We start from the raw sequence: 19,398 nt of genomic DNA on the forward strand, positions 1-19,398 counted from the left end.
ATATTACTTTGCGGAGAAACTTGGGGCACAGGCGGATCTCTGGAGATTTATTTTTGATTTTCGGACATAAGCTGCCGGGGTAATAACGAGTGCTGCGGCTTATATTCCCTAATCTTCCAAGAGGTTATTGGATCCTGCTTCCATTTTGCGAAAATTAACCCAGCACCATCGTGTAGAGCTACGGCCGGAAAAATATCTCTTCCGGAAGCCGTGATCCGCTGAAGCCTGCTGGACTGAACACCGGTCGGGACCTATCACGGTTGTCCTGCTTCCCCTTTCCAACTAGCCGATGGCCGACAACAGCTCCCCGGATTACAAAAGTCTTTTTCTGCAGGCAGAGCAGAGGCGGAAGCAAGCAGAAGATGAAGGAAGACGAGAGAAAGAGAGACGGGAGCAAGCTGAAGATGAAGGAAGACGAGAGAAAGAGAGACGGGAGCAAGCTGAAGAGCGCAACCGACGGACAACTTTCATGGAACTCATGCGCCATTGCCACAACTTTCTTTCCCGACCGGTGAGAGTTGAAACACCATCAAGATCGACCACAGGGAAAATACCCCTTCCCACCGGAAAATACTGCCCGACTCGATTGGAACCTTGGACTGACTGCCCAACACAACTGTCAGAACTCTACAGGTCCGTTTACAGCTACCTTCAGTTGGAACCAGGGGAGGCGCCACGTCTGTTCCCATCTCTGCTTGAGTTGGAAGGATTAGGCCGACGACTTGTTCGCAAGCCACTCAGCAGCGAGCAAGAACTCGAGTTTTACGAGCGGTTTGCCGTGGAAGAGCATGTCCACGATATAATTACCGAGCTGTGCAAACTCCCCCCTGCTCGCGACGAGTTCGGCCTCGGCGATGGAATCCAGTTCAGCAATCATATGAATTCCTTGAACGAGAACGAAGCTATTGAAGCGGATGCAAGCCAACCGTCAAGCGTACACCGCCCCAGACCTGATCAGTTCTGCATCCATCGTGTCGACGGCAACATTACCACTCTCCTCACGACTGTCGAGTATAAGCCGCCTCACAAGCTTTCTGTCGCAACCATTCGTATGGGGCTCCGACCAATGGACTTATGGAAGGATATGGTCAGATCAAACAAAATACCGACAAACCAAGAAGCGAAGTTAAGATATAATGCAGAACGACTTGTCTGCTCCGCTATTGTCCAGGAGTATCACGTAATGATCCAGGAGGGACTCGAGTATTCCTATGTGACAAATGGGATTTCCCGGATCCTCCTTCGTGTGCCACGTGACGATCCTAACACGCTTTACTACTTTTTCTGTGATCCTAACAGCGAAGTGAATCCAGAAGTTGAAGACAGTTTTCAACTACTAAAGACTTCTGTTGCAAGGGTACTGTGTCTGTGTTTGATGGCATTCCGCTCACCTCCGCGTGGTCAGGAATGGAGAAATTCCGCACGACCAGAGCTTCCTCTTTGGAAGACCAATTTTGATCACACTCGTTCTCAGATTCCTAAAGCAGAACTGCAGCAGACCCTTCTCCAGTCCGACAGTACCAACCCGGAGTATCCGAGTCCGGAATCCGGTTCTGCCTATGAACCGACGTCATCTCCTCCAGATTCTCCAATAGCAGCAGCTCGCCGAGTGCCTACAAGGTCTCAGGCCAGCTGTGCACCCGAGAGTGCACAGAATCGCTCGCAGTCGCCAGACTCATCAGGCTCCGATTCGAGCCAAGCAACAGGGCGCAAACGGGGCTTCAGCCAAGTTACATCCTCCCCATCTGCCCAACGAGCGGCTCGTCAACGGGACACGGGGAATAACCAAAGCAACCTGTCTCGATATCGCGATGCGCAATTTTGCACTCAGCGATGTTTACTCGGACTGCAGTCTGGCGGTGTCCTAGACAACTGTTGCCCAAACGTGATGCTCCATCGTCGAAGCAAAGATGATCTCAAACATCCGATTACCTCAGAAGATTTGGTGCATTTACTAAAAGCACAATTGGACGAAAACATTGACCGATGCACACCCCTTGGAGGTTGCGGGGCGTACGGTGCGCCGTTCAAACTTACTTGTGCTACATATGGCTATACTGTCATCGGAAAAGGAACCACATCGGGACTGTGGAAAGAAGTCTCTCGCGAAGCGCAAGTATACCAACTTCTGCGGAAGGCTCAAGGGTCTGCTGTGCCGGTATTCCTGGGTACGATCGACTTGGCGAAAATTTACTTTCTTCATGGGGCTGGAGAAATTCGTCATATGCTCGTCATGGCCTGGGGTGGCGAAAGCACAGCAACGATGGAGCTGGCGCCGTGGCTTCGCCAGGAGATTCACAGATCGAATAAGGAAATCAAAGCCCTGGGTATCGTCCACGAAGATATTCGGCGTGATAATATCCTTTGGAATGAAGAGCTTGGACGGGCATTGATCATCGACTTTCACCGCTCTGCTTTGAAATCTCAGCCAATTTTACAGCAGCAGCGAACAGCAAAGAGACGGCTATGTCGGGTAGAGCCAGGAGATGTTAAACGTTTACGCGTTCTGTGAGAGGTTGCTTAGCTTTACGGCATTGGTTTAGCGATCGCATAATTCATGAAATGAAGCGTTCCTGCAACTAGCACTATGTACGTTGAGCCGGTTTCCTAGAATATCTTCCATAATGCTATTACTCGACGCACGTTAGCTTTGGGCAGACAGAACTCCAAGTAGAAGGTAGCCTCGTTGGTAGGGGATTCCACGATCGGCGTACCACTTCTGCGTATCTTCATTCAGAAAGTCCTTCACATCTCCTAAAATGTCATCATGTACCTCCTTGTCCATGATGACTGTAGAGACGGGTCGAATTGGTTTTAACCTGGTTTTCTTCCAGTCCCCTTCGCGGTCCTCAAAGACAGCGATCTTTTTGTCAATGTTATTAAGATATTTTCCTCGACACTCTTCAACGAGCTCTTTGAGAATGTTTGGATAAAGTCCAATAGAGGAGATGTAGATATCTTCTCGATGGACTTTGACAGCGCAGTGAAGTATGAGCAGACGTCCCTTACAACAGAAAGGGAAAGATCCATCCCAGGGAGAAAAAGTTAAAGGCTTTTTCTTTCTTGATTTTTGAGTCTTACTCGTTGCTGGAATCTCACACGAGCGATATACTATTTACTTTTCTGGCGTCCGCGTAGGAATTCGGGGCATCCCCACAATGTCACCCCCTCTCGACCCGATTAAAATATTATCTAAGATTGGTCACCCCAACGATACCATACCTCCGCAAACAGCATCATGCGATAGGCTGGTGAAGACTCCAGCTGACCTTCGGGCCATCCGGCGACTGGTGTGTGAGTTCCTTAAGGCCAGTTCATCCGAAATTTACAGCAATGTCCCGTACGTCCGGGAAGTTGGCCACAGAAGACGAGATCATAAAGCATGAAAATCAGGGTCTCCAGGAAACAATCAAATTACAATATAGAAAACGGAAACCAAGAAAAGCTATGGGGCTCTTTAATCCAGTTCTCTACCATGATGAGCCTCACGGGCTTCCATTCTGGGTATCTACAAAAGTTACGTTGCAATATGCTGATCTCGACACAGCTCGATCGTCTTGGAATTCCTGCTCAACCGTCACGAGTCCGAGGAATGGCCGAACGCATCCACCGAAGAAGAACGGGCGTTGATGCCTCCGCTAGGAAAGAATTGGATGACGAAGTTTACAAATCGACGCACAGAAATCGAAAGTGTAATGGGTGCAAGGCTATATAAGGAGCGATGGAACAGTGCTACTCGAGAATCCATGGATGGTTCAAGACGGTGAAAGAGGAATACTAGTCCTTGACAGCAACGTCTACGACATGGATAAAAAGGGATGTATTCTAGGAATATTCTCGTGTAAGGTTCATAAAACAAGCGGGCGACGGAGGATCAGTCACGTTCATTGAGTGTATTAACAGGACTGGAGTGACCATTCTGCCATTCGTGATCCGGAAAGCTCAAACCCATTGGAATAGTTGGACTCCCCTCACAATGCGCCAAGACCATGAATGGGACTGCATTTGCGACCAGTCCGAATGGATACACTGACCTTGAACTTGGGTTTGAGTAGCTGAGGACCATTTTCTATCCGGCAACAGTCCAATCGGCCGGGGTCACACGCATCTTCTTATTGTGATGATCCTATACACCTTGGTGAAATGGATGGATTCTATCTAAGGTGGCGATCTAACGAAACATCAAACGTAGAGAAGGAAGGAAGGAAGAAGAAATTCTATCGCACAGGAAATGTGGGAAATCTCTACATTGTGGGATCAACAGTGAATAAAGCAGTCTCGGTGCCTCAGGCAGGGTTCGACCTAGGCCCTGACACTTATCATAGATGGCCATTCCAATTACTGTACCAACATTATCACGAATATAATCGGTTTTCCTGCTCACCTGTTTCATGGTAGTAACACCTGGCTACATTGACCACATTTTTCTCTATTGCTTCTTGCAAAAGTTTGCCTTCTTCTTCTTCTTCTTGCTCTGGAAATTGCCATTAAACCCTAATAAAGGCGCGGATTTTGTTTCATGGCCTTGGTGAGTTTTCCGGCAAGTCGTGGCTCTGCCAGCAACACACGAGGCACATCTTATAAGATTGTCGAGAATTAGACGTTCTGTTTGTCTGTCGCCCGTCGTGTATAATCTTCGTGAATCTTGCCCCAGCAGAAGTGAACAAGATACTTGGGCCATGTCCTAGTTCTTCATTTTTCATTCCAAAATGGTTGAATCAAACCAAAAGCCCGTCTTTTATGGATATCAAAGGGCGATGAAGCGATGGCTCCCACACGGTTAAACTTTACACAACAGCAATAGATTCAGAAGTGTTCAAATATTGTGGAGAATATTCGAATTATTACGTATTTATTCCAACTGTCGAAATCAGTCGGCCCAATTTCTTTGTCTGGGCCGTCGTAATGAATGCATATCCAGAATAGTACCAAAAGAAGAATTCAAGGTCATGTCTAAAAGAATGTTGCTCACCCAAGAGCAGACCTATTGCCATGAATACTCTTGTTCCTGTCTTCCCCTTAGCTCCAGAGGGATGTTCTCGTTGCTCCTTGATAGCAAGGTCCAAATCGATTAAGAATGCTGACCACGACGGATTTTCTGTATCATCATTTAGAATAAGGTTCCCTGTCGAAATGTCACCCTGTAAAACTCCAGCCTTTGTATGTAACGATTGGTAGCCTTCGCCGGTTAGCTGAGAACTTCGAAAACTGAACAAACACACTCGCCTTCAATACAACTCTCCAATGCAGAGATTAGCAAAACACGTGATCTTGCTCTATAGAAGTATCGATAACATGAGGAAAGAAGAAAATAAGTAGTCTACCAGACAGACATTCTTGCTTCTTTCGAGCCCCTGTATTCAATATTAAGAAAAGAAACTGCATTGACGCTGCCATCAGTGTTGGGAATGTAACATTACCATTCATTTGCCCGATGTAGATCTAGATCGCATCTTGAAACCTCAGTCTCCGTCTCGAATGTGGACTTACGTCCAGCTTACAGTAACAGGCATTATTTACTGGGAATGGGCGCAGAAGATTCTGAATCAACAGCTTTCAGTTCGCCCATTGTACTTTTTCCAGCCAAAACAGGGGTGGCAAATGGGAGATATCATTGGCTAGCTAGATGGTCCGCTTTCAGTGGATAGTAGTTTATAGCCGTGAGCCAGAAATATCTTAATCAGTAAGTTATAAAAATTCTCTGAACTCTGTAAGAAGAAAAAGTCCCTATACCGTTTTTTGAGATATTAAGTTGTAATTTATCAGATTTACTATAGTATTCTTGACTGCGCCGCTTAGTAGTAGAGTACGTTACTTTTTCCACAACAGTTTCGTCAAAAGCTCTACCATGAGTACCAATGTCTGGAGGATGACAACGACCACGCAAGATACTAGACTATAGATACCTTGGACGAGTCGTTCTCAACGTCAATCTCGCAGAACCATGGATCAGATAAAATTTTCGCAGGCGAAGGTCTCTTCGCAGGATCATATTGCAAAATCCATCGAATGAGCGCCTTCACTTTGTGGGCTTCCTCCTCATCAAGATCCGGGCCTGCCCGATCGAACGACTCTTCCATGGTTGTCTGCTCCACCATAAGCGGTTCCTCCCCCGGAGCGACTCCTCCAAGCTGACAATTAAAGAGCTTCCTCTCGGGCGTAAAGTAGAGCGACGAGGTCGTCCAATGCTTGAAGAACTCGTCGGGGAGGGCGCCGAGCTTGGCGGTGAGGGAGAGAAGATGATCGTCATCTTCCATCTCGGAGCATGGTATACAGAAGAGTGGCTGTCCGGTGATAAGCTCAAAGACAAGGCAACCGAAACTCCAGACATCAACGGTATTGTTGACGGCTCCGGTAAGAATCAGCTCGGGAGCTCGAAGACCGAGTGGAGTAACGGGCTTTGTTGGCGGGTCGGTAAAGAAATATGCTATCCAGGGCAGTCAGGTATGAGTATAGATATTCGTCAAGAAAAAGGAACAGATAATCGAGACGGGAGGGACTGACCACCGCCCATATCGGATAATTTGACCTTGAACCCTTCAGCGTAGCAGGTAAAGGGCACCAGTGGCTGCGCAACGCAAAGATATCGAGGAGCCCATTTATCTTGTTTACCGTCTAGCCTCTGTACCGGGGGCGAGATCGACCGGGCTTGCACATCTTCCTCTTGCCGGAGCAAGTCCTCGGGCATCGAGTCGACATCGTCAAGAGCGAAGAGTATGTTTCCCGGCTGGAAGTCTCCATGGGCGATACCATTTTCGTGGAGAAATGCAAGAGCCTGCAAGGATTGTTTGAGGATGCTCTTTGCCATCCGAAGTGGATAGCGGATCTTCATTCCTCGCCTGCGAGGTTTGAACTGCGGCAGCTCCTCGACCATAGTATTCACACTCGGACCCATGGGCTCAAATACCAGGCACTTGTGGATGCCATTGGGCCCGCGGTGTTCGAACTCGCCTAGCAGTCGCGTGATATATCGGGTCCCTTCTACTGGTGCGACTTCGATGATGTGGCGTAAGGTTCGTAGCTCGGTTGTCGATCCCGAGATTTCCGACACAAGTATCTTCAGGGCGACATATCCACTGTTTCTTAAAGGAAATGAGTAACGATAATCTATAGCGTTGCGGGTAGAAAATGCAAAAGATGAACTTACTTCAGGTCACGGGCGAGCCAAACCGTTGAGTAGGAGCCCTCGCCAAGCTTCCGGATGACCTTGTACTGGCGGTTGAAGACGTCGCCGAGAACGACTGGATGATAACCACCTGGGCGGTAATCCTCCACCCACTCACAGGGTAATGTAATAGGCTTGAATCGCCGTTCGCCATCTATTAAGGCCCTTGATGGCGGAGTGGGAGGAGACGAGGTACCCATGGCTGCGATGGGGCTGCGTTGTCCAAGAGTTACCGAGCGGAATTTTTTGTAAGAGATGCAGGATTGTGATGGGGAAGTCCAAAACTTCGGGAGAAACTGGATAGACGTTCCCAAAGAGCGTGGAGCAAGGCCTTCGGGGTACATTTATGGTCCCTCGACATGGACGAGTCTCGGAACTTGTTACGGAACACGCGTCATGGCGCGTACTATTTTTATTCATCGTAGTGTGATATGACTAAGAAACTTGAGCTGTTCTTATTGGCCTAAATGGCGTGTGACCCAAGCTACAGAATTGGCAACCAATGGGGACCGAGTACGAGCGCAGAACTGATCCTTTTGCGCCTTACTGAAACCTGATCACGGATAGCTAGTGCATTACAATAGCCGCCCTGCCCTTGGAATGATCCTAAGTGGTTGTTCGATAATGTACTTACCGAAGGAGCAAGCACGTTAAGTGGACAGTTAGTCGTGGCCGGCCACAACAAGTTTCAACAGAGGCCATGATTCCAGCGCTTATGCACCTCAATCACCAAAACAAAGTCGATGAATGGAAGATCGAGATGAATGACTAGACGGTCATTGTCCAGCTGGGCTCTGATGTGAGCAAGGAATATAAATTGACGTGAGTTCGGCATGGCTCAATTTCCGGACGTACCTAACCGCATTATTCAAACACCACCTGCCTGTGCCAACAGCCTTCTTTCTTCTAAGCTCATTTTCCATCTTGGTTTCTCAAAGGTAGCGCAACTCTTGGTTCATCATGGATGCCAGCAATGTTACTTTCGACCCGTCCAACATGTACTCGAACAATCCCCAGGAGAAGACGAGTATTATCAACTTGGTCATTAGCCAAGCACCTGCCGGGGCTGCGAGTGCCACAGTCGTGTAAGTTAGTCGCATCCCTCATCGCAACCAAGCCGCTGACGAGAGTTTTTAGGAACGGCTGGCACACCAGCAGAAGCGACAGACGGCGGCACTGTACCGTCGATTACTACGACGCCGCTGGTAACCGGATCAGCCGAGAGCACATTATCTGACTTGGCTGGGACAGGAGAGGGTGCCTGGTACCTGCAGTTTTAGATACTCTGGGGACGGAGGTTTGGTGAACAGTCGACGCCTAGACCGGTCCAGAAGGACCAGCATTCAGATACATGTACACAGAGAGCTGCAACCCATTTTTTTTGGCTCACGGCAATATTGATAATTCAAAGTAGCATGGGTAGAGAATAAGTGAAAACGAAAAACGCCCTCAATGACGGATTTAAAATATTCTCCTCGGCCGATAACTAGCCGTGACTGACCTAAGGTAGGGGAAGAGCTTAGATTTGAAGCCTGGCCCATATTTCAGATAGTCAGCTGCAGAGCACGGCAGAGACGACTCTCGATAACGGTGGGTGGGCTAGGCTATCTGAGGTCGGCGAGCATTTCATAACACGACACCCAGACTTCAACCTCTCCACACATGGATATCCTAAGCTCAGCGACCTAATCTCTGATTCCCCTCACTTCGATATTGAGGAACGACCTCCTAAACCAGGCAAACCGCCGGATTTATTCGTGCGAAAACGGAAAACTTCTGCTGGATTGGCATCTGGTTGTTTGAGCCGCGATAGGCTTGTTTATATACTCTAGATTAAGTCAGAGTGTACATAGGTGTTCATGCTACTTTTGAAGCGCTTGTGGGGAGAGCAGTTGGCCTATCAAATTGGCAGCTAAAACAAAGCATGACGCAAGCGCAGGGTGTGCAGATCAGAGAGGCCCCAATATTTCCTATTCGTGTTGTCAGTGATTTCCTCATTAAATATTTGATTGCTCATACCGAGCTTGATTGCTCCATCATCTGAAAAGTATAAATTCTCGTAGATAGATCCAATATAGTCGATATCAAGTTCGTAATGAACAAATCTCAGAGCATTCAGGACCTATCATACGTCAGCAAGTCGAGCGCAACTAATTGTGATCCGTATTTACTAGCCTCTCGACAGACAATCGAAATGTGCTCTTCCGTGAATCCAAAAAACGATTGAAGTCGATCGAGCATGATGTCCATTCGTTCGTAGATCAAATACACCGTGTCGATACAGAACCATGCATCTCGTAGTTGAACGATATTTCTCGGCGCTTGTCCACTGGAGTCAGTAGCCAGGGAGGTGGTTCCGGCTCTCCCAAATTTGGCAAATCGGTGGTACTTGTCCCATGGGGACCCCTCCTTGCAGAAGGCAGGCTCTGGTCGCTCATAAGCCTGAATTTCCTTTATCTTAGCTCTGTTTAGGGCATTATTCTCTGACCTAATTGGGTCACTCTCAGGGATAGAGGTGGATATGCCTGAGGCACCTTGACTAGTACACATGTTTGAATGATGATGAGATGCCGGTGGACGCTGAAAATGAGGGAACGAGCGATAAGCAATTTGGTGTTATTAGGCTTATCGCGGATTTTCCGGAACACCCTGGAGCCATCACCACTCCCGCAGAAGAGATTTATTTGCGGGATCCGGATAATACGACATCCCTACAGGTGGTGTCCTTTGTCATTCGGTGTCCGGTTACGTTATTTGGGAAGGTATAACCCTTTATAGTAGATACCGTATTTTGATGATCAATTTGGAAATTAAAACAAGGTTGACTGAAATATTTCGTACCAATCCATGATGGATATGTATAATTTGGATATTTTACGGATCATGCCGCAGTCTAGGAAATGCAACCTTACTGATGCTATAGATGCTACAATGCTGGGGGGACAGTGGATCAGCAACAGGAAAACAGAGATTCCATTGGTCATATTAAGAGCACACGGGGAACTCTCTTCCTAGGAAGAGGACACAGGAAATGGAACCCAAAAACCGCTGGTCAGGTCCCGGTCATCCGGCCCTCCGCCTGGCGGAGGTGGGCAAGCGCAATTTCCACAGCAGAAATAGTATCTTCCAAGGCTAAATGGCCAGTAGACAAATCCTCATGGACAGAAAATGCAGGCGACACGGCATGAGCACCGGGCAAGCGCAGGACGGAAGCAGTATCATCTAAACGGGACGCAGCATAACAAAGTTGAGCACCGGCTTCAGTAAGGGGGGTTTCGATCTCGCCTGAGCAGAAAGTACGTTAGTTTTCAGAGCAAAACATATACAGGCTCTGTAGAGACTCACGAGATACAAGGCAGCCAGGCGAGAAGGCTGGGCCAGAGGCACCAGCAGCAGCAGAAGCGCCTAAGCCACGACGAGCGGACATTTTTTTCGCGAAGAAACAAGCAGGTGCGACTATAGGGACTGTAGTTCGCTACACTGGTCCGAAAAGTCTAAAGCTTTACAGCAGCTCTAGCTCTGAGGGGATCAGAAAGCCTCATATGCAGAGCAGCTTCAGCCCCGAAGAGCTAGAGAACCCCAAAGGAAAGATAGACGAGAGTTTATAATTACTGAAAGAACAGACTAGCAACAGCATGCGGTAAAAAGCAGAAGGAATGGACAAGCCGGCAAAGTTAAGAGGTGAGAGATAAAAGGGGAAGAGATTAAGAAATAGGAGAGGAAAGAGATCTGAAAGGCTTGATATCACCAGGCAGCAGCACCAGTGAATCAGGCTCCGCCAGCAAAAATTCACTTCAGTACAGGTGAAGCTTAATATAGTAACCTCTCCCTTAAGTGCAGAACCACACAACAGTATCAATTTGAGACCATTCCACTTTATTCAAATTGGAGTAGGGATATGGGACAATAAGAACCCAGCGTTGTGGCTCGTCGCACTGCTTGTCAGATAGCTGTATTTGTGTTTTGGGGGAGGGAAAGCCCTTCGTCCGGTCCTTTTTCCAAAAGTTGTATTTTAAATAATTCCGATGTTTTAACTAAATCATTGCGCTGCTCCAGCTCATCATCCTATATACACCGCGTACTTTTTCCAGTCTTTATCAACATTCAGCCGTTCCCAATCTTCATCTCTAAGGCAAAGTGCAACTGCCAGATCACCATTCGGTGACTTTGGCATAATAAATGAGACTCTCAACTGGAACAAACCGCGGTCGACGCACAACATCCGGCTTCCCAAGCCCAAGGTTGAAGTCGAGGTCGTAAAGGTTGACCTTGGCCCACGAACGAAGACGAACAGGATAATTTTCGAATCAAATCTCCCCACATGATACACCAGCTTCTCTCCACTCACCTTGTCCTCCTTCATTGCCTGCATGCCCTCCAACACGCCTCGCAATCCTCCCTCCCGCACAGAAACCGGATGTGGCTTGACCTTGCCCTCTGCGAGCAACTTCTGCGCCATGGCCCAGAATTTCTCCGCGAAGGCTTTATCCTCCAGCTTGGCCGGAAACAATGAGTTACCGAACTTGAATTCCTCACCGAAATGGAATACGCTATTGTCCAACGATCGCCGACATTCTCGCGGGCGATTTCCGGAAGGGTTTCTTGACGTCTTTGCCGACGGCTTCAACGATGCCGGCATAGTCACATCCGACAAGCACGCCTGGGGGCGCGGTGTCTTCAACATGTTTCCAGTCGGTGGGGTTCAGGGCCACCCCGACGGTCTTTACGAGGATATAGTCATTGCGAAGGATGGGGAGAGGACGGTCACTGACGAGGTCGGCGTGTTTGGGAGAGGTGATCACGACAGCTTTCTGAGACATGATGGGATTGGCAATGGATGTGTTATTGGGGTCTATCTAGATCTTTACGGAGTATACTGACGATGTGGCGATGACAAATTAATTATACTGACGATGTGTCGATGACAAATTATTCATTTAGATTAGTTAGCTGTAGCACATCTACCCACACCGCCGAAAGCCGGTGTAGCCGGTGTGCTGAAAGTGGTGTGAGTAGGCTTAGTAGGTATATCATGGCCCCTTCGGAGACCTCGGAGAGTTAATTTCTAATATAACAAGTCCATTAGATAGACTGACTAACTAGATCCTGGCTCTGTAATTGGTGACAAGTCGAATTAATAGTGCCTTTTCAGGATTGGCTGCCCTAGCACATTAATTATGCCTGTCTGTCGCGTCCCTCGCCGACCTTGGAGATAACGGCTTCTCCTGATGAGCTTCATGTGACTTAAAGCTCTTTAAGACAGTATACATCATTCTGTTATTGGCTAGAATAGCACTATTAATTACTTATAATATGCTCCATTTTTATGCAACTCAGCCAAAATTAACATTGCGGTGGAGTCAATAGGTAGTCGTCCGTAGCCGCTCCCTGCCATTCTTCCCTGGTTTTATCACCCTGTAGCTAAGGCATTCACTTGACATTCTCACGGTAACCAGTAGACTCACCTCTTTTTCTCTACAATGGTTTCCTTTAATGTGCTTTATAGCCCTAGTTATACCAGCTACATGCCGGTGCCCTACTAGGGAGAGTAAAATAATAACTGTATTGACTGCGCAACCAACGCGCTCATCAACGCGCTCTCTCTCTCTTCTTCTTAGCTACTATCTAAAGGAATGGAAGCGATTCAGGGGGATGACGCTGAGCGCTCGCCAAGGCGCTAGGAGTTACCGGATCCCGAATTCCAGTTTCTCTATCACTCCCCTTCGTTCAGCACCCCGAATGATTACCAAAATAGGAAATAAACAAAAGAGTGTGGAGGGGCGTAGAACGCCTCTATAACCATAATGTTGGTCCATCTAGGAGTTGCATCCTAGAGTCCTAGTCCGCCAGCTTGGCGTGCCTTATCGATATGGCATCCCCATCCTGCTAATCTACATGATTCTCCACTGGCTGGTTTTGCAAAGTAGCTTTCACATTCTAACGATCCCATATGATATGCGAGGCCAACCGGATGTAGAAATAGCCGATTGGTTGAGAATGGGATCTTCTAAGTAGCAATTTCCTCTACCCTTGAAGGGGTAGAAGTATCACTCTCAACATCAATCTCCTCCCAGGCCAAGGAGGTCTCTTATGCCACCTTCCTCTCTGCAGAATCCTTGGGCGGCACCATACCGAAATTCTGATTCCCCTGCGCTTCAAAATAATGGCCGTCGACGATTTTCTGCGTCCCTTCACCGAGCTGGTTATACTGGCGATTATTATCACCGTACTGGTTGGCAAGACCAGGCTGCTCAACACGTGACGGATTCGTGTAGCGTTTCTTGTTTGCATCTGTGTCTCTAATCCACCGACGCAGCTCTCCACAAACAGCCACAAACCCAGGGTCATCGATATTGGTGAACTTCGTCATATCCATATGGTTGCTGTGGATTCCGATGGGGATGTAGCCCGGCAGGATGGCCGAATGTTGTGGCACAACCTATTGCCTGGGAATCAGTATCTGGGGAAGAGCCTGGCTTTGCTTGACCTACTAAACCAAACCCAAGCACGGGCAGCTCCTCGTAGAAGCAAGTGACCTCAATCGGCGGCGGTTCTACCAAGCTTCGCGACTTGACCATTGTGTGAAAGCCGTCTTGAATCCGCGCAAGCACCTCGGAATCGCGTCTGAGGACATCGACGATATCGGGATTCGTCTGCTTGACGAGGCCAATTGATCGGGACACGACCTCGGCCCATTTAGCAAGACCCGCTCCGTGGTGCGGTGTGCCGAGAAATATAATACCGAGGGTGGAACGAAGAATATTGTAGAGATGTGGTTCCGGTCGTTGTCTCGACGTGAACAAGGCCTGTTACAGGAATTAGCGCAGCCCCTAACCTAAGGCGGTACCGTACATCCTCGCAGACCAGTCCCCCTAAGCTATGGCAGACAAATATGATCGGTCGTTCATTCTGAGTGTGTCAATACATTGTGAGATTAGTAGAGTTGTCCACCCTACCGTGCCGTCGTTCTCTCGGTACGATGAAAGAGATGTAAGCAGATTCCACGCATGGTTGGCGATAAGACTTTGCGACACTACACCTCGCCAGTCAGCCACATACGCGTCGTATCCAAAAGTAAGGACGCGGGCTGTCGGAAGCATGGTTGGGAGGAGGGTTTTGGGCCAGGGTTCGGTCGCTCCACGGGCGGTCCATGTCGCATCACGATCGCCGGTCAGGCCGTGGAGAAAGATGATGCTGTGTGAGAAAAATTAGGACTGCTTCCCAATCTAGCTGTGTACATACTCTATTGTCCCATCATCTGGGCTGTATAGCAGTTTGAGCCCGGCAGGGAAGGCCTTTCTTGGTCGGCGTTGCGGTGTATTATCCTGATCTTTGGTTGTGACTCGCTGTCGCCGCAGGCGTCGTTTCATCCTGGCTACAAACTTCATGATGGTGTTTTCTTTGGCCGTCAAAATCCAATTCAAGGTCTTATATATCAGTTTGAAGCAAGTCTTGAAGAGTGTACTTAAAAGACTGAAATAGCAGGTTCACACTTGCAGGCGACGATGAATTACACCACGACGACTAGCTTTCCTTTAAGAGAACCCTTTCATTCCAGCCTAAACCACTCTGCCATTCAGAAGGCACCACCCCCAATGCACGCTCTGAGACGAAGCGCCAGCCTAAATTCGCATCACTTATCATTTGCGCGGCGCTGTGATGTCTCGGAGCGGGTCTTTCTCAGCCCGTCATATCTGTGGAGCTTTAGCGCCCGCGTCTCGCTCCAAGGCCTTCGTTGGGAGCTTCTTCCACATAAAGGCATCTGGCAAGGGGATTGCGATTGGTCTTTTGGTCCTGGGTTACTGCTGGTTGGATGCTGATGGGCCATCAGCGAATATGGAAACATTGCGATACATCAGCCCCTCCAAGTCGAATGAGCCTAAGCAGAGCGTTCCGGATAACCTATTGATTAGGTCTGTGCAGCGTAAGCGGGCGCGTAAACGAAATAACAAGAATGCCCATCTCCAGCACGCTCTCATCTAACTACGAGAGGGGTACTCAGTGATGACGAAATAACCTGGCAACGTCTCTTATCACCCCCGAATTGGCGCCGTTGGTGATGAATGACATTCGTGCAAACCTTGCTAAGCGGTTACAGGATGACGGTGAACAGTCCCGTAGGTTTCAAGTCGGGTACGGTACATTTCGGAAGCGCTTAGGGGGGATAATTATAGGTAGAAAATTCCGTGGTACCAGGTTGGATCAATTATATTTCATATCATCAATGCGCTTAGCACTTTGTCACAACACTGCATTTTTGAAACACTCGGGCGGGATAAACGGTACATCTGGAAGAAAAGAGAACATGGGCGCTAAAACAAAGACTTGATTAGCCATAACCTTATATAACCCGCGGATCATGGTTCGAACCACATCAGCCGCCCAGACAAGAACATGTAATTGGAAACGGGCAACGTGTTAGCTTATTCGTTGCAGGAGGGGTTCAATGTGGAAGGATGACTCTCAGTAAATCCACTGCCAGGGAGCGTCACCGCGGCCCGTCACTGCATAATTCTGCTGCCTCATACCGACTTCCCGACTCACCTTCCCCCGCGGGCACTTTAGCGGAAGTTGCGGTTGCCTGTGCGAAGGGAAACGGTCGTAAGCGAGCGACGCGTCAAGCACGAATATTGGGTTCCGTATAACTACGGGGTCGCCAGGCAGAAAAGCTGCACGTTCCAGTGGGGGAATTACTCTGACCCTGTTGGTTCCACGACCCTGGTTTTCTTCCTGGCACGGCCTCGTAGCGAAGAAAGAGACTCGTCTCCTCCCGAATGTAAGAATCGAACTTTTCTGCAATATGTCCTGTCTTACGTTTTCTAATCAACCATCTATCTAGTATCCTAGCCTATAATGTCAGGTCCCGATATCTCTCACCAGATTGCCGGCCTCATCGAGGTTACAGAAGGCATAGCGGAGGCGTATGACCCCATCAAAGACCTCCGTGGTCTACCCGAAGCCTTCCAGGAAGTGAACAAACTGCTTCCTCTCGTCGAACAAACCCTTAGAGATGCAAAAAGTCCGGCGAAGAAATTCAAGTCCGACGACGATGCCAAGGCGCTAGAGACTCTCCTCTACAGCTGCGATGAGAAGGCCGACAAGCTGCTGGAAATCTTCAGGAGAATCGCGAAGAATTCAAAGGACCAATACGACTCTTCCGTGTACCGGGCAATTATTATTAAACAAGGCAAGCATCGCGTCGAGACGTTGATGGACGGCATTTTGGAGGATCTGGGAGCCCTTGTTGCGCACCACATATTTCCGGCGGAGATGCAGAGGCAGGTCGAGCCGTTGGCAGATGCTCGAGAGGAGCTGGCGAAAGTGTCTCCGTCACTGGCAGACTCCGATCTGGCCGAGCAGCCCGGTGCTGCCAACCAGTATGGCGATAATAGTCGCCAGTATAACCTGTTCGGTGAGGGCACACAGAAAATCGCGGACGGTCACTATTTTGAGGCACATGGGCATCAGAATTTCGGTATGGTGCCACCCAAGGAGTCTGTAGAGAGGAAGCTGGCATAGGCTCCGTCCTCGGCCTAGGCGAAAGTTGACGTTGAGTGTAATACTTACACCTTAGCCTTTGTCTCTTCGTGTAGAAATGTAATCCGAGTATTGAGTTGCTTTGATAAAGCTACTTGTATTATTCGGCAAGGGGAAACTCGTGGAACAGATGATTTCCGCGTGGAAAGTGGACAGGATACTTGAAGGGAACCGAGGACGAGGTTCTATACCTAAGTGTTATCCTGCATTTTGTTCAGCACGATGGCGAATTACTGCCGGGCAAGACCCTGGAAGTTTTAAATATCTTTTCGGCATAATGTACAAAATGAACGAAATCATATTTATACTATGTTTTTAACTAAATCTTCCCCTAAATTTATATGGGAGAGAATTCATCCTAAGAAAATGTATCGGTAAAGCGAGGTTATGCCAAAATGAGTATTGGCTTGGCGAGGTTGTACTGTAATTCAACTTTGATCTCAGTAAGTACCGTGAATAATTACTCCTTTCTCCACTTTGGGTCCTTCACGATCGTAGTATCTGCCAGCTGTTGTGCATTTATATTGACCTGGACATCTCATTGAGTCGATATATTGTATAGTCCAGTTTATCGATACATCTGAGCCCACTAGGGGTAAATATACGTAAACCAGTTACTCCCAGTAGAGATCGATCATAGCTGTCTAACCTAATGCTGCTCACTCTTCGATGTCGACTCCAGGTTTTCTGATTCAATCTCCTATTGAGTCGCCAGCAATGGTCTCAGTGGTAGAATCAAGTTTTCCCTGGTAGAGCTTCCCAGCGTTGTTGATAGAACCAAATCTGGCTGGAAAATTGGTAGGCAGAATCAGGTCTCCCAGTTTGGATGAGTTAGCGCCCATGAGAAAGGCTTCGCTGCTCGTTGAAGATTATGGCTATTAGCCTTCGTGCCGGGGACGGATTCTGGGAACTAGTAATATTACTTTGCGGAGAGAATTGGGGCACAGGCGGAACTCTCTGGAGATTTATTTTTGATTTTCGGACATAAGCTGCGGGTGTAATAACGAGTGCTGCGGTTTATATTCCCTCATCTTCCAAGAGGTTATTCGGTTGTGCTTCCATTAAATTAACCCGACCATCTTGTCTACGGCCGGAAAAATATCTCTGCCGGAAGCCGTGATCCGCTGACAGATGGCTGCTGGACCGATCGCCGGTCGGGACCTCTCCCGTCTGTCTCAAGCTACTGCTTCCCCTTTCCAACTAGCCGGATTACAAAAGTATTTTTCTGCAGGCAAAGGAGAGGCGGAATCAAGCAGAAGATGAAGGAAGACGAGAGAAAGAGAGACGGGAGCAAGCTGAAGAGCGTACCCGCTGGCCAACTTTCATGGAACTCATGCGCCATTGCCCCAACTTTCTCTCCCGACCGGTGAGAGTCGAAACACCAAGAAGGTCGACAACAGGGACAATACCCCTTCCTACCGGAAAATACTGCCCGACTTGATTGGAACCTTGGACCGACTGCCCAACACAACTGTCAGAACTCTACAGCTCCGTCTACAGCTACTTTCAGTTGGAACCAGGGGAGGCGCCACGTCTGTTCCCGTCTCAGCTTGAGTTAGAAGGATTAGGCCGACGACTTGTTCGCAAACCACTCAGCAGCAAGCAAGAACTCGAGTTTTACGAGCGATTTGGCGTGGGAGAGCATACCTATCACAGCTCACCGTCCTCCCCCACCCGACTATGACGCAATGTGATTATGATACAGTACTACGAAGCGGGCACCAATCGAACCACTCACTCCACAATTCAGGGTGATTCCATTTGAACAATAGCTTCCTGGTAATTTCAGCCTCGCCCTCGTAGCAAAAGTACAAACGGATTCATTATCCAATTATTATGGTGTGACAGTCCAAGAGCATGCATTAGTGCAAGCCAAGATGTGATTCTCCTTAATTACATCAATTAGACAGGCATTAACACAAGAAGTGCTTGTTTCAGCGCTCTCAACACCGATGATAACCAACCATACATAGCTCAGGCAAATGGATGGAAGTGCTAAAGCCGTCGGAAAGAAACTAACTACCTCTCACTCCTCAATAGATCGTAAAATCGAGGGAGGGTATGAACAGCGGTGTTTTAGATATACTCTGAAGGAGCTAATGGTATAGAATTTTTTGAACAGCCTTGCAGCTCAAATCTGCGCTCTCCAGTCTATAGCCAGATGACATGTTGGAGTTTCGGTGACGTGGCTTTATCAAAACCGGCGCTGTTCACGAATGACGGAAATCGTTCACGCAAAGAGATGGTATAACTACCAAGAAAACGCAGTTTTTCGTCACATTTTTCATTCCCCCCGGGAAAATTAGACTTATAAAGAATCTATCAGAAGATAATAAAGGGTCGGCCTCTAGTCATCTATCGCACACATTTGAACCACTGGGGAATTTGTTTAAGTATCAAGTTATTGAACATGGAGGGAACTTTCGGAAGGTAGGGGCTTTCTATATTTTATGATTCCACACTTAGAAAACTCAGAATTGGGTAGTTGCATTACTTCACCACTGTTTACTTTTCAAATTGGCCTAGAAAAGAGGGAATTCACAGTGCACTCTTATGCCTTGGCAAATCTTTCCCCAAGTCTTGATAGGCTTATGAATGGCGCAGTGATTGAGGCAAAGACCAGGCGTGTTGATTGGTCAGATGCGATGAGGATACCTTCGTTCGGTGTGCGAATATGCTTACCTACATGACTACAC

The 19,398-nt window shown here is 48.2% G+C and overlaps 10 protein-coding genes across 10 annotated transcripts; 5 read left to right on the forward strand and 5 right to left on the reverse strand.

The window, feature by feature from the left end:
* Positions 1–289: 289 nt before the first annotated feature.
* On the forward strand, positions 290–2,512 carry ATNIH1004_011312 (uncharacterized protein; the record flags this gene model as incomplete). The annotated part of the gene is made up of 1 exon (XM_033575875.1): positions 290–2,512. One exon carries the CDS (start codon positions 290–292, stop codon positions 2,510–2,512), a length of 2,223 nt encoding a protein of 740 aa, XP_033421730.1.
* A 646-nt stretch (positions 2,513–3,158) lies between these two features.
* ATNIH1004_011313 (uncharacterized protein) lies at positions 3,159–3,767 on the forward strand (the record flags this gene model as incomplete). The annotated part of the gene is made up of 2 exons (XM_033575876.1): positions 3,159–3,340; positions 3,548–3,767. 2 exons carry the CDS (start codon positions 3,159–3,161, stop codon positions 3,765–3,767), a joined length of 402 nt encoding a protein of 133 aa, XP_033421731.1.
* Positions 3,768–5,811: 2,044 nt separating this feature from the next.
* On the reverse strand, positions 5,812–7,365 carry ATNIH1004_011314 (serine/threonine-protein kinase; the record flags this gene model as incomplete). The annotated part of the gene is made up of 4 exons (XM_033575877.1): positions 5,812–5,814; positions 5,907–6,427; positions 6,505–7,076; positions 7,148–7,365. The coding sequence occupies 4 exons, from the start codon at positions 7,363–7,365 to the stop codon at positions 5,812–5,814; spliced, it is 1,314 nt and encodes a 437-aa protein (XP_033421732.1).
* A 760-nt stretch (positions 7,366–8,125) lies between these two features.
* ATNIH1004_011315 (uncharacterized protein) lies at positions 8,126–8,402 on the forward strand (the record flags this gene model as incomplete). The annotated part of the gene is made up of 2 exons (XM_033575878.1): positions 8,126–8,250; positions 8,303–8,402. The coding sequence occupies 2 exons, from the start codon at positions 8,126–8,128 to the stop codon at positions 8,400–8,402; spliced, it is 225 nt and encodes a 74-aa protein (XP_033421733.1).
* A 675-nt stretch (positions 8,403–9,077) lies between these two features.
* ATNIH1004_011316 (uncharacterized protein) lies at positions 9,078–9,715 on the reverse strand (the record flags this gene model as incomplete). Its single annotated transcript, XM_033575879.1, has 2 exons — positions 9,078–9,287; positions 9,353–9,715. The coding sequence occupies 2 exons, from the start codon at positions 9,713–9,715 to the stop codon at positions 9,078–9,080; spliced, it is 573 nt and encodes a 190-aa protein (XP_033421734.1).
* Positions 9,716–10,217: 502 nt separating this feature from the next.
* On the reverse strand, positions 10,218–10,592 carry ATNIH1004_011317 (uncharacterized protein; the record flags this gene model as incomplete). The annotated part of the gene is made up of 2 exons (XM_033575880.1): positions 10,218–10,450; positions 10,511–10,592. The coding sequence occupies 2 exons, from the start codon at positions 10,590–10,592 to the stop codon at positions 10,218–10,220; spliced, it is 315 nt and encodes a 104-aa protein (XP_033421735.1).
* Positions 10,593–11,316: 724 nt separating this feature from the next.
* ATNIH1004_011318 (uncharacterized protein) lies at positions 11,317–11,985 on the reverse strand (the record flags this gene model as incomplete). The annotated part of the gene is made up of 3 exons (XM_033575881.1): positions 11,317–11,433; positions 11,514–11,660; positions 11,728–11,985. 3 exons carry the CDS (start codon positions 11,983–11,985, stop codon positions 11,317–11,319), a joined length of 522 nt encoding a protein of 173 aa, XP_033421736.1.
* Positions 11,986–13,253: 1,268 nt separating this feature from the next.
* On the reverse strand, positions 13,254–14,553 carry ATNIH1004_011319 (uncharacterized protein; the record flags this gene model as incomplete). The annotated part of the gene is made up of 5 exons (XM_033575882.1): positions 13,254–13,604; positions 13,657–13,971; positions 14,018–14,074; positions 14,122–14,359; positions 14,408–14,553. The coding sequence occupies 5 exons, from the start codon at positions 14,551–14,553 to the stop codon at positions 13,254–13,256; spliced, it is 1,107 nt and encodes a 368-aa protein (XP_033421737.1).
* Positions 14,554–14,824: 271 nt separating this feature from the next.
* On the forward strand, positions 14,825–15,148 carry ATNIH1004_011320 (uncharacterized protein; the record flags this gene model as incomplete). Its single annotated transcript, XM_033575883.1, has 1 exon — positions 14,825–15,148. The coding sequence occupies one exon, from the start codon at positions 14,825–14,827 to the stop codon at positions 15,146–15,148; it is 324 nt and encodes a 107-aa protein (XP_033421738.1).
* An 870-nt stretch (positions 15,149–16,018) lies between these two features.
* On the forward strand, positions 16,019–16,684 carry ATNIH1004_011321 (uncharacterized protein; the record flags this gene model as incomplete). The annotated part of the gene is made up of 1 exon (XM_033575884.1): positions 16,019–16,684. One exon carries the CDS (start codon positions 16,019–16,021, stop codon positions 16,682–16,684), a length of 666 nt encoding a protein of 221 aa, XP_033421739.1.
* Positions 16,685–19,398: the final 2,714 nt, after the last annotated feature.

Source organism: Aspergillus tanneri (genome assembly GCF_003426965.1).
Source record: "Aspergillus tanneri strain NIH1004 chromosome Unknown AapTan_8_pilon_pilon_pilon, whole genome shotgun sequence".
Lineage (NCBI taxonomy): Eukaryota > Fungi > Ascomycota > Eurotiomycetes > Eurotiales > Aspergillaceae > Aspergillus > Aspergillus tanneri.